This window comes from Cnephaeus nilssonii (genome assembly GCF_951640355.1).
Source record: "Cnephaeus nilssonii genome assembly, chromosome: 1".
Classification (NCBI taxonomy): domain Eukaryota; kingdom Metazoa; phylum Chordata; class Mammalia; order Chiroptera; family Vespertilionidae; genus Cnephaeus; species Cnephaeus nilssonii.
Genome location: NC_137072.1, coordinates 28,598,605 through 28,614,331, shown reverse-complemented (window position 1 = coordinate 28,614,331; position 15,727 = coordinate 28,598,605). Strand labels below are relative to the sequence as shown.

At 44.8% G+C, this 15,727-nt stretch overlaps 1 protein-coding gene across 1 annotated transcript in view; it reads right to left on the bottom strand.

Moving 5' to 3' along the window:
• FRMD4A (FERM domain containing 4A) overlaps positions 1-15,429 on the bottom strand; it is a 341,454-nt gene extending 326,025 nt beyond the window's left edge. The window contains exon 1 of the mRNA XM_079778679.1: positions 15,187-15,429. Within this exon, the coding sequence (XP_079634805.1) occupies positions 15,187-15,279 (93 nt within the window). The 5' untranslated portion in view covers positions 15,280-15,429. The remainder of the gene's footprint in view (positions 1-15,186) is intronic.
• Between the last annotated feature and the right edge of the window lie 298 nt (positions 15,430-15,727).

Genomic DNA, 15,727 nt, shown 5'->3' with positions numbered 1-15,727 from the left:
TATCTCAATGCACAAAAAACACAAATGTTGCTGATCTCAGAACCTGACTTCCTGTTATTAAGGAGGACATGCTACAATTTTAAGGGAGGAAGATTTCTAAGCAAAGCAGAAAGTCCAATGATTTCAGAGTTTGCTTCCCACCTACAATTAACTAGGTCACAGCTGCAAGGGAAGAGAAAAAGCAAATTTAAATGTCTCCAAGGCAGGAGCACTGGGTATCATCTGTGGCAAAAACACAAACACTCAATATTTATTTTTTTAAAAGGAGGAGCTCTAACTCTTACAGAAACAAATAAATTTGAGATATGATAGAAGAGGAAAAAAAATCTGATCAAACAATAGACATAGTGTCTCAGGCCTCCTTATTTTACTTAATATTTGTTCAAAACAGAGAGGGAAATGGAAATGATCCTCTTCATAACTAAAGGCCGTGAGCTGCCTTTAATCCACGCAGAGGTCTTCCTTAGGATTATGCACAACGCATAAAGATTCCCACTTGCTCATACAAGGGCCCAGGTTTCTTAAGGCCCAGGACTGTTTCAGGTCTATAGGACTTCCCAATTTGGCAAATGTAAAATACTCAGAGTGGATTCTTTGGCCTTCGTAGGACATCAAGGAGGGAGAGGCTATTTCAGAGTGGGTTATATTTTTAAGATCCACAGTATCCAAGGAAAGCATGCTTTTCAGAAGGAATATGTCAATGTGCTACATTCCTTTCTCTCTTATGACCCCCTGCACCAAAGGGATTTCATTTCTCTTTAAGTGGCCTGGACTTTCACACTGATCTTTCCCAAATGTTTGTATAAAGTAAGCACGGTAAAGATGATAGATAGATAGATAGATAGATAGATAGATAGATAGATAGATAGATAGATAGATATAGAGATAGGTAAATAGATATAGATAGATGGTATAGATATATAGATACACAGAGATTTAGATATAGACAGATGGTAGATAGAAAAATAAATATCCAGAGATCCAGATAGGTGTATGACAGGCAGATGATAGAAAATATCGGAAACAAAGATGAGAAGAACAATAATCTCTGTCCATGTACCAGTTAGGACACTTAGAGCCTTGCTGATCAGAGGCCTCATGGACCGCAGCATCAGTATGACCTGGAGATGGTCAGAAATGTAGACTCTCAGGCCCTGCCCTGGACCTGCTGGATCCAAGACTGCATTTGACAAGATCCCCAGGTGTCCCTGTGAACATTGACATTCGTGATGCATGGCTTTAGAACATAACAGCCTGGAACAGTGATTGATGATGAACAAATGATTTTAAAGCAAGATTGTGTGCAGGAATAGAGCTCAGAAGTTCCTAGAAGGCCACAGGAGGAGGAACCAGAGAGAGGAGGGGGACAGGAGAGGAAGGCAGCACAAATGATGGAGAAAGGGCAGTGGGCCTCTGATTAGGACTCCAGACACCCAGTGCAATTTGAATTTCAGACAAACAACACGAGACATACTTACATTAAAGAACTATTTGCTGTTTATCTGAAATTCAAATTTACTTGGGCATCCTGTGTTTTCATTTGCTGAATCTGGCAACCGTAGTTCCTCTCTCAAGGGTACTTTCCTCAGCAGCTTAGGCCCCAAGGGGCTCCCTCCAGTTGAGAGTAAAGTAAACTTCCCTCTGGAGAGTAAAGTAAAGCACAGTGCCCTGCACGGACAGGAGCTCACTGAATAAATGTACTTTACATTGTTAGCTATCAGGACAAGGTCTCCTGGGTCTCAGCAACTTCTTATCTGTCTGAATTTGCTCCTGGTCATTTTCCTGGGACCTTCGATCAATCTGGAGAGGAAAGTGGAGGGAGAAAAGGACACCTTTTCTCCTGAAAAACCATACAAGGAGGAGCTTTCCCCTCTTTCGGGGGGGCCCTGGCCTGGCTTGTCCATTGGTCAGTGCATTTCCTTCCTCCCGCCCCCTGAGGGCCCTGTCTGCGAATGAGCTAGGGAAGGAGGGAGGAAAACTGGATATTTGCTCCTTGACCTGCATGACCTGGTTAATTCATTCCCAGATGGAAGGAAGCACATGCAGACCTTCCTTTGCCAGAGCTTCTTGGCCTCCCGTCTCAGTGATGGGGAGGGAGCGAGCTCCTGCTTCCTTGACCTTAGCTGAGCAACGGGAGTTGCCATAGCCTGGAAAGGGGACATGCCTAGGACAGTGACATCTCACATCTCAAGGTCAGAAATTCTCAGAAAGCCGCTAAAGTACAGGAGTAGGCATTTGGGAATGTGTGATTTCTTCCTCTTGGTGTAAACCTGACATACCATTGAAGCCTCCTTGACTGACTGCCCGCTTTTGTTCCCATCTTTCTTCTCATGAACTCCAAGATCAGAGACTAGATTCCAGCAATGGTCTGTCCTTAAGCATTAAACAAAGAAAATAAGAAAACCAAGGTATCTGGGAGGAGGTGGGGCTCCAAGTTCCCTCAGAGGAGACACTGGAGCCAGCTTCCATGGTGGGTGCCGAGCCAGAGTCCCTAGTGGAATTGAGCGATTACCCTGAAACTGCACTCTGAATGCTGTGGCGTTCCTGGCTTCACCCTCCTCTTGGCACCGACCCATCGCCTGCAGCAGCAGCTCTTTCCCAGGAAGCTATTGTTATTTGTGCACGGATAGTTTACAGCAGAGCGCACTGACAGCAGCATTTAGAAAGGAAAAGAAAAGAACTGCAGGTGAAAAGGACAAAGCGCCGGCTCTCAGCATTCTGGGGGCCCCCTTCTCAGGCGGCTCGGCCTGCAGCAGTGAGTCAGGGCTCCATGGGATGGAAGAGTCGCCCCTGGGCACCGTGCAGCTTTATGGAAGGTGGCCTCAGACTCCGCGGGTCAGAATGAGACTACCCACCGCTGACGTCCCCTGGGGATCCCCCTCTGTAGTGTATTCTCTGTTCCTCCCAGGAACACATTTCTGCTGCCACCAGGAGCTGCACTGTGTCGCGGGGCACACACGGCACGCACAATGGGGTGAATGCAGTGGCTCTGTGTTATCAGCGCCGTCTGTTCCAGGTACATTCATTCTCGTCTGGGAAAAAGCGCTGCCTTGCTCAGAGCATGATGTTCCCATGTCCCAGCTTATGGGGAAGCATTTTTGATATACCTGTCGGAGCATTAGTTCTGCCGAGAGAGTGGGGGTCGCACCCTTTGTCCTATGTTTTTATTCTCAGTCAACTGTTCCCGTTGTGTTGGTTTCCCTATAGAAACTAACACAAGCAGGAGAAAAAGTGGTAGGATGTCATGCTGCTTGGCAGGGGTGCAAAGCATATGCATGTAAATACACACTTGGATAATAAAGGTAAACTAGGAAATTAAGGACACCATAACATAGAAAAAAGAAAAGAGCTACTTAAAAGGACGAGATGAATGCAAAAAGGTTATCTAGAATGAGCCAGCTGGACCCCAAATGCAGCTCTGAGTTTTCCCGCAACAAAGGTAAAAAAAAAGTACACATATTGAACCACATATTTTTTATCATCTCCTAAAAGGAATTAACAGGGTGAAATTTATATAAGGGATATTGAAAAAAAACACACATAAGGAACAATATCTTTAACTGTAATTTTTAAAAAGCCTCAGAAGTATTTGAAAGGATGTTTCTTTTGCCCAGACACCCCTGCAGCTATGTAAATGGTTCATGTGACTCCTCAAGACTCTACCTTCTGCTTTGCATCTGCTTCACTAATGTCTCTGGTCTCCATCTGGCTGTTTCATTCCAGATTTTTCCAGCTCCATCTAACACTTTCAGACTCACGACCCATCCACCTGGCTGTGGGGCTTGTTTTAGCAATCCTGCCACCAGCCATCTCCCACATCTTGCCTGGGTTTCATATTCTGAAAATCCTGACCACCCGATTCCATGTCCTGCCCAAGACCTGGGTCACTTGGCCCCAGTCCGGGCCCAGAATAGGTTGCTGCGTGTCTAGAAAAAGATAATGAACATCATCCCTCAATAAAGATGAATTAAACCTTAACTCAATAAAATAATCTCAGCAGGGAGTTGAGAAAAAACGGTGCAGGTATATTGATATTTGATTATTTAACTTCAGACGGACATAGTATAAAAGGGGCAGAATAATGAATTGCTAACATATCCATTGATCTGCTTTTCCTCATGTCAGATGTCCCCGGGAGGTCTTTGACTAAGAGCTGGAAGGCAGTAAAGTCAGTTGCCTTTTCCTGAAAGAGGCAGAAGTGGAGATATTGTGAGATTACAAGTAGAGACACATCTCTGTGTGGCTCTGCCAGGTAAGGGCCGCGATGCAGAGGGGGCGCTGAGAGGTGTGACTTGGGCCCAGGTGGAGCACCATTTCACCTGACAGTCTGGAAAGAGCAGGAGCTCCTATGGGTGGAACCAAAGTTTTCATCAGAAAAAGAGCTGTGAATCCCTTCAAGTTCTTGCTCAAGGACTTGGCTGAGACCCCAGAATTCTCCTCCATCAAGTGAGAAAGAGATGATTTAGAATGAAAAGGATTTAGTTCAGCTGTTACCAGCCAACCACCTTGATCATAGACGAACCTCATTTTGGCTCTCCTGCTGCCTCTGGCTTTGAGTAGGACCACATGCTTCCAGTTTGTAAACCTGAGTTACAGCAAACTAGACCTCTAGGTGCTGGAGTGATTGCTTCATTAGATGGAATTGTTCACTACAGTCCACTTTAACAATGGAGAACACCTGCCCAGAGCAAAACAGTGTGGCTGATGCTCAGCTGCCCTGTCGGGCGGGCGAAGGTTAGACTGTAGGTTCAGTTGCTTTTTAAGTTCTATTCCTCTTGCTAGGCAATGAAACCATGCTCTAAGCAAAGAGGATGCTGTCTTCCTATTTCCCATAGCTGGAAGGCATGCATTCAATTCATTTAAATGTAAATTAGAATTTGCATGTGACCTGTCAAAAAAGATTTTAAAAAATTCTGATTTAGCTATAGAATGGTGATGCCAGTTGGAGGGCCTGAGAATCTATTCAAAATTAGTTTTTTGTATAAAGATATCTCCTCATGAAATTTAAAACTTGGGAGAGGAATCTACAATAAAGGTATTTGTGGTGGGATGGCACTCATTTAATTGTAGAAGTTGAAAAATGGCATCTTGTGGGCCAAATAAGGGCTGTACATGTGCTCTGCTTGCTATGCAATGTTTTTCTCTAAGCTTGGAATAAAAGCCAGCATACAGAGATTGGGATATTTCGACTCTCATATATATAGATAGATATATATCTATCTATATATATTTATATAGATAGATAGATAGATAGATAGATAGATATATTGTTACTAGAGGCCTGGTGCATGAAAATTCGTGCACTCAGGGGGGTCCCTCAGCCTAGCCTGTGCCCTCTCACAGTATGGGAGCCCTTGGGGGATGTCCACCTGCCAGCTTAGGCCCAACCCCTCAGGGGATCGGGCCTAAACTGGAAGTAAGACATCCTTAGCACTGCGGAGGAGGCTGGAGAGGCTCCTGCCACCACCGCTGTGCTCGCAGTCATCAGCCCAGCTTGTGACTGAGCGGAGCTCCCCCTGTGGGAATGCACTGACCACTAGGGGGCAGCTCCTGCATTCAGCGTCTGCCCCCTGGTGGTCAGTGCGCATCATAGCTACCAGTCATTCCTGGTCATTCTGCCGTTAGGATCAATTTGCATATTACCCTTTTATTATATAGGACTAGAGGCCTGGTACACGAATTCGTGCACTGGGGCGGGGGTTGTTCCTCAGCCTGGCCTGCACCCTCTCACAGTCTGGGAGCCCCGCAATTGACCACCCCGCAGAGGGAGGCCCCGCCCACCCGCTGCAGCCTGCTGGTCAGTGGCCTGGGCCTCTCTCTTAGGGGCAATTGTGGAGCCCCCTGATTGATCACCCCACCAGCTGGTGGCCTGAATCTCCTTCTACAAGACAATCATGGAGCAATGGCCAGGCCCCCGACCAATCGCATTGCACCTGCCTTGGCTGGCCTGGCGCCAGTGGGTGTCATAGCATGGTTGTTGAGATGATCATTCTGCTGTTTGCCCATTCAGTTGATTTGCATCTTAATAGATGAGAAAACTGCAAAATGATTTTCCTTGGAAAGTCAAAGTTTCCAGGAACACCAACCCATTTCCTGGTGGCAGGGCTGGGAGCGGCTGGCATTAGTTGCTAGGGCACGAGTGCTCCAGTCTGCAATGTGCCTCTTTCCTCACTGTCCTACACGTATTTGGCCTGCCTGGTTCCTAAATGCATTTGAGTTATAATGCCTGTACGGGGCCTATGTCACAGGATGAATGGAATGGACTAAGATGAAGGATTAGGTCCTCAGGGTACTATAGGAGATAGATATAAGTTTTGAAGTAATTGGTTGTTTCTGATTGGTAGGTCTCAGAAGGAGCAAGAAAAAGTCTTTCCCTGCATAGACCCTATTCTAATTCACATGATACATGTTTTTCTCATGCCACTGTAAGGCCACTTAACTGAAGGAAAAATGAAGTCGCAGTATCCCAAAGATACTTTTGTTTGCTGTTAGGCATGTTGATCTACTATTACCCAGAGGGGACTACAGAACACACGTCCAGGGATTATCCTATATGATAAAGAGGTAATATGCAAATTGACCCTCATACCCTCGCACAAGATGCCCTCCCCATGTGGTCAAAGATGGCCTCCACAAGATGGCCAGAAGGGGAGGGTAGTTGTGGGCGATCAGGCCAGCAGGGGAGGGCAGTTGGGGGCGACCAGGCCTGCAGGGGAAGGCAGTTGGGGGCGACCAGACCAGCAGGGGAGGGCAGTTAGGGGCAACTGGGCCGGCAGGGGAGGACAGTTGGGGTCAATCTGGCTGGCAGGAGAGCAGTTAGGCATCTATCAGGCTGGCAGGGGAGTGGTTAAGGGGTGGTCAGGCTGGCAGGCAGGTGAGCGGTTGGGAGCCAGCAGTCCTGGATTGTGAGAGGGATGTCCGACTGCCAGCTTAGGATCGGGCCTAAACTGGCAGTCGGACATCCCACGAGGGGTCCCAGATTGGAGAGGGTGCAGGCTGGGCTTGGGGGCCCCCCCCTCCTCCCCCGTGCACGAATTTTGTACACCGGGCCTCTAGTACTAGAAATAAAAGAAAACAAAGATGATCTGCGAATGGCTTCTGTGGCTGAACTAAATGCCACAGGATATGGGTATTGCCCCGGAAGTGATGTTGAATGGGAGGAGGGTGTCCCTCAGCCCGGCCTGTGACCTCTCACAGTCCAGGAAGATTTTTTCCAGAGGATTTTCTTTTCTTTCTTTGATAGTTCGTCTCCCTACATGCTCTGCTATTTGAAAACCCAGAGCTGGGGCCCAGCAGAATGAGGGGGTTCCCGCTCCTCTCCCTCCCCTTAAGTACTAAGTTGACATCTTAATGAGAGGAGTTCCAGAACCCCTGTATGTGACCACATTGCTGCCCACCTGATGGACCTGGAAGTACAAATTCAAGGGTCCAGAGCTTTCTCGGGGCACTGGTGGCGAAACTTATCCACACCCAGGCACACTGGTTCTGCTGCAATGGTGTAAATCCCACCACCAGGGCCCGTTCCAGGCTACCCACATGTCATCACTGAGTGCGAGTTGCGAAGGGACGCACGTGGTCAATTCTTGAGCCTGGAGAGCTGGCTCCAGCACCCCCAGTAATGCCCACATTCATATCTCCAGTCCAGGCCTCTCATCTAAACACAAAACTTACATATTTAACGTCCTCCATTTGAATTTTTCATCATCATCCCAAGTTTAACATATCCAAACATAGCTCTTACTCCCCCCTGGCCCTGACGTTGTCACCAACCTGCTCTCCCTGCAGCATTCCCATCTTAGTAAGTGCCCACCCTGTCCGCAGCTGCTCAGGAGTAATTCTTGACTCCTCTCTTCCCCACTGTCTCCCCACCCAAGCCACCACCCAATCCTGTCAATCTTTCTTCTCTCCACTCATTTCCTACCACCGTCAGAGTATCATCTGGTCTAGACCATCATCATTTCTCATTCTGATTCTTATACTAATGACCTAATGAGCCACCCTGCTTTCACCCATTTCTCTGTCAGTTTAGTGGTCACAGTGACCCCTTTAAAAAAATGTCAACTAATATCATCCTTTTGCCCCCAAACCACTGGTCTTCTTCTGTCTTACTCAGAGTAATACCCCAAAGTCTTTATCATGGCATCCGGGCTCCTAACACTTCTCTGACTGCCACTCCTCACCACATGCCCCGTGCCCTTCTCACTGCCCAGCTCTGGCTTCCCCCTTGCTGTTCCTCATATCCCTCAAGTGTGCTCTAGCATCACACCTTTTGCACTTGCAGTTTCCTCCGTTTGGAGTGTTCTTTCCGCAGACGACTACTTGGCTTATTCCCTTATTCCTTCAGGTCTTTCTTCAAACATCACCTTAACAGACAGCCACCTTATAAAAAGTGTGGCACACTCATCTCCCCTCACTCCTTTTCCTGCTATATTTTTCTTTAGAGATCTTAACACCTCTTAACGTGAAAGCAGACACTTCACTCTACTGTATTTCTTGGGCCTAGAACACTGCCTGCATGTAGTAGGTACTAAATAAAAAGTAATTAAAAGTAGCAGAATTAATAAATAGGGTACTGGGTTCTAGATATTACATTCCCCGTGGTATTTATTTTCTGAGACTGGTTTTGTTTGATTGAACTCAAAACCACATTTTCCAGAAATAATCAATATACTTGCAAGCCTTATTGGTTTTCCTGATTAATGTTCCAATTGAAGGACTAAAATGACCACTTGAAAGTAGTCTATCCATGTGGAAATGAGACCCTGGCATTTTTGAGAAAAGTCAGTGAGTAGTGGAGGAAATGATCAGAGGCATATTTGTAGACTATCTCAAAATACCCCCACACAGATTCAGACTGGGAAGGAAAAGGGCTGCTCATGCGCTCAAAAGTGTCAATTGTGTAGTCGGATTTCAAGAAATTTTTCATGACAACTTCTCTGCAAAGAACTAGCATCCTCACATCATAAGGTAGATTAATGTTAAATAACTATGTTGTGCACTTGAATCTAATATAATATTGTATTCTAACTTTACTTTAATAAAAATATATAAATTAAAAAGAAGAAACACTAGCACCCTAGCATCCCCAAAATAAGTCACTTTGTTAAGACTGATCATGACCCAAATATTCATCTAAATAAGAAAAGCAGATACTTGGCAACCCTACCCTTTGGGTGACAGTTCTGTTTGATTAAAGGTTTGAGTTTATGACCATGAAGCCCTTCTTTTTTATTCATCTACTCACACTCACTCAATAAATATCTATTCCCCCTATATATATGCCAGGCACTGTTCTAGGCTCTGGGGTGGAGTAAAAAACTGACCACATCCTTTGAAGCAGTTAGTTATTAAGTGACTGAAAAAGAAAAGAAAAAAAAGAATGAAAAATCCACAGATGTGGTACATCCACTCCCAGATTAGAAAACAAAGATCTACAGCCATAGTTTCTTCTATATTGTTTCCTACACATAAAATAATATTGTTCTCAGAGGCGCATTGATGAAGCAATCCAAGTAAAAGAAGATTGTTTCCAACTATGTGTTCAAAGAAACTCTTATGTTACACAGGTGGATAGTATTCATTCTGCTAGAACAATTTATAAGAGATATGATTTCAAAACACCTATAGAAAGTGTTCTGAGAATACACAGTTGGTTTTGTGAACATAGCTGCAAGATGGCGGGTTGCGAAACCCGGAGGGGCCTTTGTCCACACTCTAATGGAGAAGAACTAGGCAGGAGCTGGGTTGATCTCAAATTGTCTGGAAGTCCTGCACCACACTAGCTGCTCTGACTTCAGAAGGCTGGGTTTGATTACCTAGAAAGTGGCCTCAAAGTGCTGGTTACTGCATCGCATGTTCCAGGAATACGGACCCAACTTGAAAGGAGCTTAAATATCTTTCCTCCTATTGGGAATAACACTTTTGACTAAAAATCCAACACAATCAACTCATTTATTCCTTGTTCATGTGAAGCATGTGAAGACACAAGAAAGAATAGGAACCAGCTAATTTCCTTATGTGAGTGTGGTACCAGTGATCTTACCTTAGGGCCATGGTTCTCAATGTGGCTGCACGTTAGAATCATCTGGGGCCTTGAAAACTTCTGTGTGGGTGCCCTCTAGAGATTCTAATATACAGTGGTCTGGCGGACAGCGGGGCCTTGGGAATTTTTAAAGCTCCTCAGGTGCTTCTAATGTGAAACCAAGGTTGAGAAGCACTGCTTTAGGATGAGCCATGGACTATGACCTATGACACTAGGGATAGTCCCAAGAAGGAGTCAGGACTTGGGAACAAGTGCTCTAAATACAGAAGCCACCACCTGGCTTCAAGCTCAGCTTGGCAACCACCGTCTGGTGCAGCACGGTGACGCTTTTGGGGGTCCTGACTGTTTGAAGAGAGATTCCCAGTCCTGCTTTCCACACCAGCACGAGGAATGAAAACTCTGGGCTAGCCCTGGCCGGTTTTTGCAGTGGTTAGAGCGTCGGCCTGAAGACTGAAGGGTCTCAGGTTCGATTCCCTGTCAAGGGCCCGTACCTAGATTGAACGTTCGATTCCCCAGCCCTGGTTGGGGCACATGCAGGAAGCAACCAATCGATGTGTCTCTCTCACATCAATGTCTCTCTCTTTTTCTCTCTCTCTGCCTCCTCCTTCCCTTTCACTCTCTCTGAAAATCAAAGGAAAAAATACCCTGAGGTGAGGGGTTAAAAACAAACAGAAAAACAACTCTGGGGTGGAACCAGTAGGAACAGCCTTTCTACTACGCAGTCTCATTCTGGCCAAGATGACAAGTCACTGGCTAAACTTGACATAAACTGCTGTCAGAAACAAAATCAATGTTTCTGGGTCACCAAGCTGAGGTCAATTAAAATTGTTTGGGACAAAACAACGTGGGCAAAATGGTCTCCAATGCAGCCTATGAACCAGAGGCCCGGAGCCCTGAGAGTCCATGTTCTTTCTTCTCCAGAGAGGTGTGTATTTATAGAAGAAACAAAACCTCAGGCAGGATGAGGGGGTTGGATAATAATATGTGTGACTACACTGATCTGTCTGAACAGTTTCTTGGCTGTCTGCTTTCAAGGGTAATAAATATCCACTAAAAGCCGTCTACTGTATATGTGTTTGGTAAAATCCTACACTTCCCTGCATGATCACATTCAGAATGTAGGCACCACACACTTGACTATAGAGACTCTGTTGTATTCTGAATTCTTAAGTTATGAAGCTTAGCAGCTGTGTTAATGTAATGGTTTATAAAATAATAGACTGGCAATGCATCAACCTGGAGTAACACATTGAATAGTGAATAATGTGGGTGCAAGAGGTTTAATTTATACTGTGTTAAAAATACTGCTTCCAGAAATATCACACCACTTCAGTCTTTCCAGGACAAAAAAAACAAACAAACAAAAAAAAAACCCTTTCACTTAAATATTCAAATAATTGTGGTAAAAGAGAATGTTTTCTTGCTCTTTTTTTTCCCCCCAACAAAAATGTCAAATTTACATTAGTCTGAAGAGACCAATCATCTGAGTCTGGCCATTTGTTCACAAACTTATTTTGTACATCTATAACAGTGGTTCTCAAACCTGTGGGTTGAGAACCGCTGCTGTAGAGCCTAAGACCATTGGAAAACACAGATATTTACATTATGATTCATTAACAGTTGCAAAATTACAGTTATGAAGTAGCAACGAAAATAATTTTATAGTTGGGGGTCACCACAACATGAAGAACTGTATTAAAGGGTTGCAGCATTAAAAAGGTTAAGAACCACTGATCTATAAGATTTATGGTACCGTCTTAGAGTTCAGAATAAACAGGAGAGCATCTGTCTCCTCAGTCTGTATTCACATGTTAGAGTCAACAAATTTTCCACCAGCAATAATGGGGTTTATGGCAATTTAACATGAGAAGTGAGGCTGCTTCTGTTAATATCTTAATTCTGATCCTGGGCCACTTTGTCAAGGTCACACATAAATAGGGACAGTGTGGCTGCAAACCTTTCCACCCCACCTTGCTGCTCCCTGTAGCACCTAACTTGTCTTCATTACTTACATTGCTGAATTAAAGCCCTATTATATCGACTTAAAATAGTTTCATTTATATAAACCTGTATCCCAATCTCTCCTGTTTTACCAAACATAGCACCTTATATTTCTTTCTTTTTTAAATTTTTTATTCTGCCCTGCCTGGCACAGTGATGAACTGATGGAGGTCTGTGAAAACACATGAACAAGAACTAAGCCTGGCCTCCCAGCCTGAGAGAGGGTTTTTGTAATCATGACGTGACAAATATCTAGGTAGTATAGCTAAAAAGGTGCGTTTCTCTTCTTTCTTTTGAGAGAGAGAGAGAGAGATAAAACATATCTAGTTGTTGTTCCACTTATTTATGCATTCATTGGTTGGTATGTGCCCTGACCGAGGATTGAACCTTCAACCTTTGCAGGTCAGGACAACACTCTAACCAACTGAGCTAACATGCCAAGGCTCATTTCTTTTCTTCAAACTCAATTTCTAGGCAGTTGAAAAACAGAAACAATTGTTTCATCCTGGACCCCTAAGGGCACACGACAGTCAGAGCCCTAGAAATCATCAGTTATTCTCCTGGCTGTTAGCATCTCTGCCTTTGGTAAGTCTTCCATATTCTCTTTCATGTGAAGTTCTGGTGGCAAGTTGGCTGTAACCAATTCTCAGGGCCAGGCTGCAATATCAAAGCTGCCCAGAGAGCAAAGGTGATGAAACACAGGCTCAATAGCAGGACCTGACTTAGGTCCTGCTTTGTCATTGACTGCATGTCTGTGGACAGAAGGTTACATCTCTCCATACCTTGAATTACATCTCTTCATACCAGCTCATGAAGGTAAAGGGTAAGGGGGGCAATGAATAAGAAAGTGCGGTGTGTAAAGGCGTTATAGAAATGCGACGTCTTGGCATCACTAAATATCACAAGACAGTTCCAATGATTGTCACCCTCTCGGCTGCTGATGTAACTGAAAAAAGCTGCCATTGCTTTGAACTCCCGGAGCCCCTGGAACAGAGGGCTGGTCCTCAGACCCTGCTCTTAAAGCAGGTGCCATTTATCACCTTCCCTGCCCTCCTTTTATGTAAATATATGACGCTGATCCTGAAAATTGTCATAAAACCAGCAGCAGTAGAAAACAACCAATTGTAATTGACATGACATCACGTATTCTAATTAGTCTCCCTCTCCCTTGTGGAGGGTGAGATGGAAGGCTTATAGGAGCTCAAGGGCCCTTTCCCTGTGAGTGATGTCCCTGGCGGCCCAGGCCCGCTGCTACGCATCTACCAATGGACAGTAATAGCCCGTCTGATGCTCCAAGGATGGGCATGCTTCTCTTAAGGGCCCAGAAGCTTTCAGATCAGACTCCTAAGGCCTGAGCAACACTGGCATGTGCCCAAGGGCAGAAAACAGGTCTTCGTGTTTTGAATGTAAGTATGCACCAACGTATGCAACAACTGACAGGTTTTACATGTGACACTGTTCATATATTGTCAGTTTTTCTAAAATTGGTGAATAGTGAGTAACAGAAATGGTAACTGCATACATCTTGATTTATTAAACAAACATCCAGCTGGAGATTGTAACGGTTAAACAGAGGTTACCCGGTTAGTATAATTTCTTATGCCTGAACATAGGATAACTCTCTCATTAATATCGCCATGTGGTACAACTCCAGTGTGTGCTGTTCACGTTTCTGAGCGGGTATTTGTGAATAGAACATATTAAATAATATATTAATTACCATACAGGTCAAAACATTTTCAGAGCCTAAAATTACATTCAACATAAGCCTGAGAAATTTGTAGCTTTCACAGTAACATTTTTCAGAGCCTAAATAAGCCTGAGAAATTTATAACTTTCACAGTAACTGTTGGTCCTACACTCTAAGCTCCTGGTACAACAGGGAGCACGCAGTAGGCACTGAACACATGTGAATTGATGACACATGTGAGTTGAAGAAAGATGTTTCAAAGTAAAGATGTACACATAGTCAGAGCGGGGAGTGAATTTTTTTTCATTATTACTCAAATGGGAGAAAAAATACAACTCATCAAAAGTCAAGAAATCAACCCTGCCTAGAAGTCCAGGGAGCTCTTCATATTTTAAAGCTCTAATTATGTTTTTCTGAAATTTACAAGTCACTGAGTAGTAGTATACTAACCAGAAAAAGCCATTAAATGCAGTTCCCCTTTAAAAGATGTGGCAGGTTGCTATCTATCAAGTCAGTACTCGCCTTGTTGATCTCAGATTACACCTTAACCTAAGACTTCTAAATAGACCACCACAGCTCACAGAGGGGCCTGCCATGACTCAAACAGCGGCTTTGAATCGTTGGTGGGGTTCTGAGACCCACCAACGATTCCCCCCCACCGTGTGGGTGTAGACATGGTCCCCACACAAATGAGCCCACCGTTTTGAGGATAATCAGCTTTGCATTAGCTACAGTCATCCCCAAACTACATCATCAGTCACTCCAGAGAAGGACAATCATTCGTATTGTTTTATAGGATCTTCTCTGCTAGGGGCCACCGTAAAGTGAGCATGCTTTCAGAAAATTAGCAGAGTAATATTGAGCTAAAATCCATAGTAGTAAAAAACAAAACAAAACAAAACAAAACAAAAAAACACACCAAAATGATAGCAAGGTATCTGAAACAATAACAACAGCAACAAAACACAGAAGGGATTTTAGTCAACTGGGTGTCCAATTTAAACCCTCAAGGCATCACAGCTCCTTAACGTCATCATCACCTCCTTTGAAGACACTGTCACCCAGGGAGGAAATTTGCAGCCTGCTTCACTAATGGGTGTTTCATGAAACATAGAAGAAAACAGGGTTTACAGCCCCCGCAGCCCGGATGCTGTTCTCCACAAGCACACCGTCTCCCATATCCGTTACAGAGGCAGCCCCCACCCCAATCTTTCCCAGTTTTCATCCATAAGGTGCCCCCCACATGCAAAGCTGACAAAAATTTGTTTCAAATTTCCCATCGTTATCTATTAAGGGAAACACTGCGTATGACTTAGTATTCTACAGTCCCAGGAATTCGAATTTTTTCAGTAAACAGGACTAGCAGAGGGATGCTGTGTACAATGAAATCCAACATCTCCCTTTCTTTGTGGTAACTGCTGGGTGAAAACAAACAGCCCGCCACGTCGCTTACCCTCTCCACGCTGCGTCTTCTCAGAGATCCATAAGGAATTTTCAGTAAAAGTCTTTGGGGTCTATTCGGAGCCACTGCAGCCTGAACCACCATGGTGTAGAGCTGCGTGTGAGTGTGAGTGCGTGTGTGTGTGTGTGTGTGTGTGTGTCTGTGCACGCGCGCAAGCGTTCCCGGCGAAGGGAGAGACAGAGGCTTCCTCTAAACAAAGTTACGGTCTCCTGGAGGTTTCCCAAATATCAAATAACGGAGAGAGTTTTTCTTTCGACCATATGAGTCAAGATGTGGTTTGTCGGGAGGTAGGGGGATGGGGGAGGAGAAAAAATAGCCCAAGTTCTGCAAGTTGAGTGTGCTCTCAGCAGCGCAGCTTTAGCTCCCTCCCGTCCGTCCCTGCGTGTCAGCCCCTCCGTGAGGTTGCCTGTCCCAGAAGTGGGCAGGCAACGCTTCTGGGGGGGAGTGATCCAGAAACGTCAACTTTGTTTCTCGTGGCTACAGATGGTAACCAGGTCAGTCGTCTAATCAAAGCTCTATCAGACGTATTACT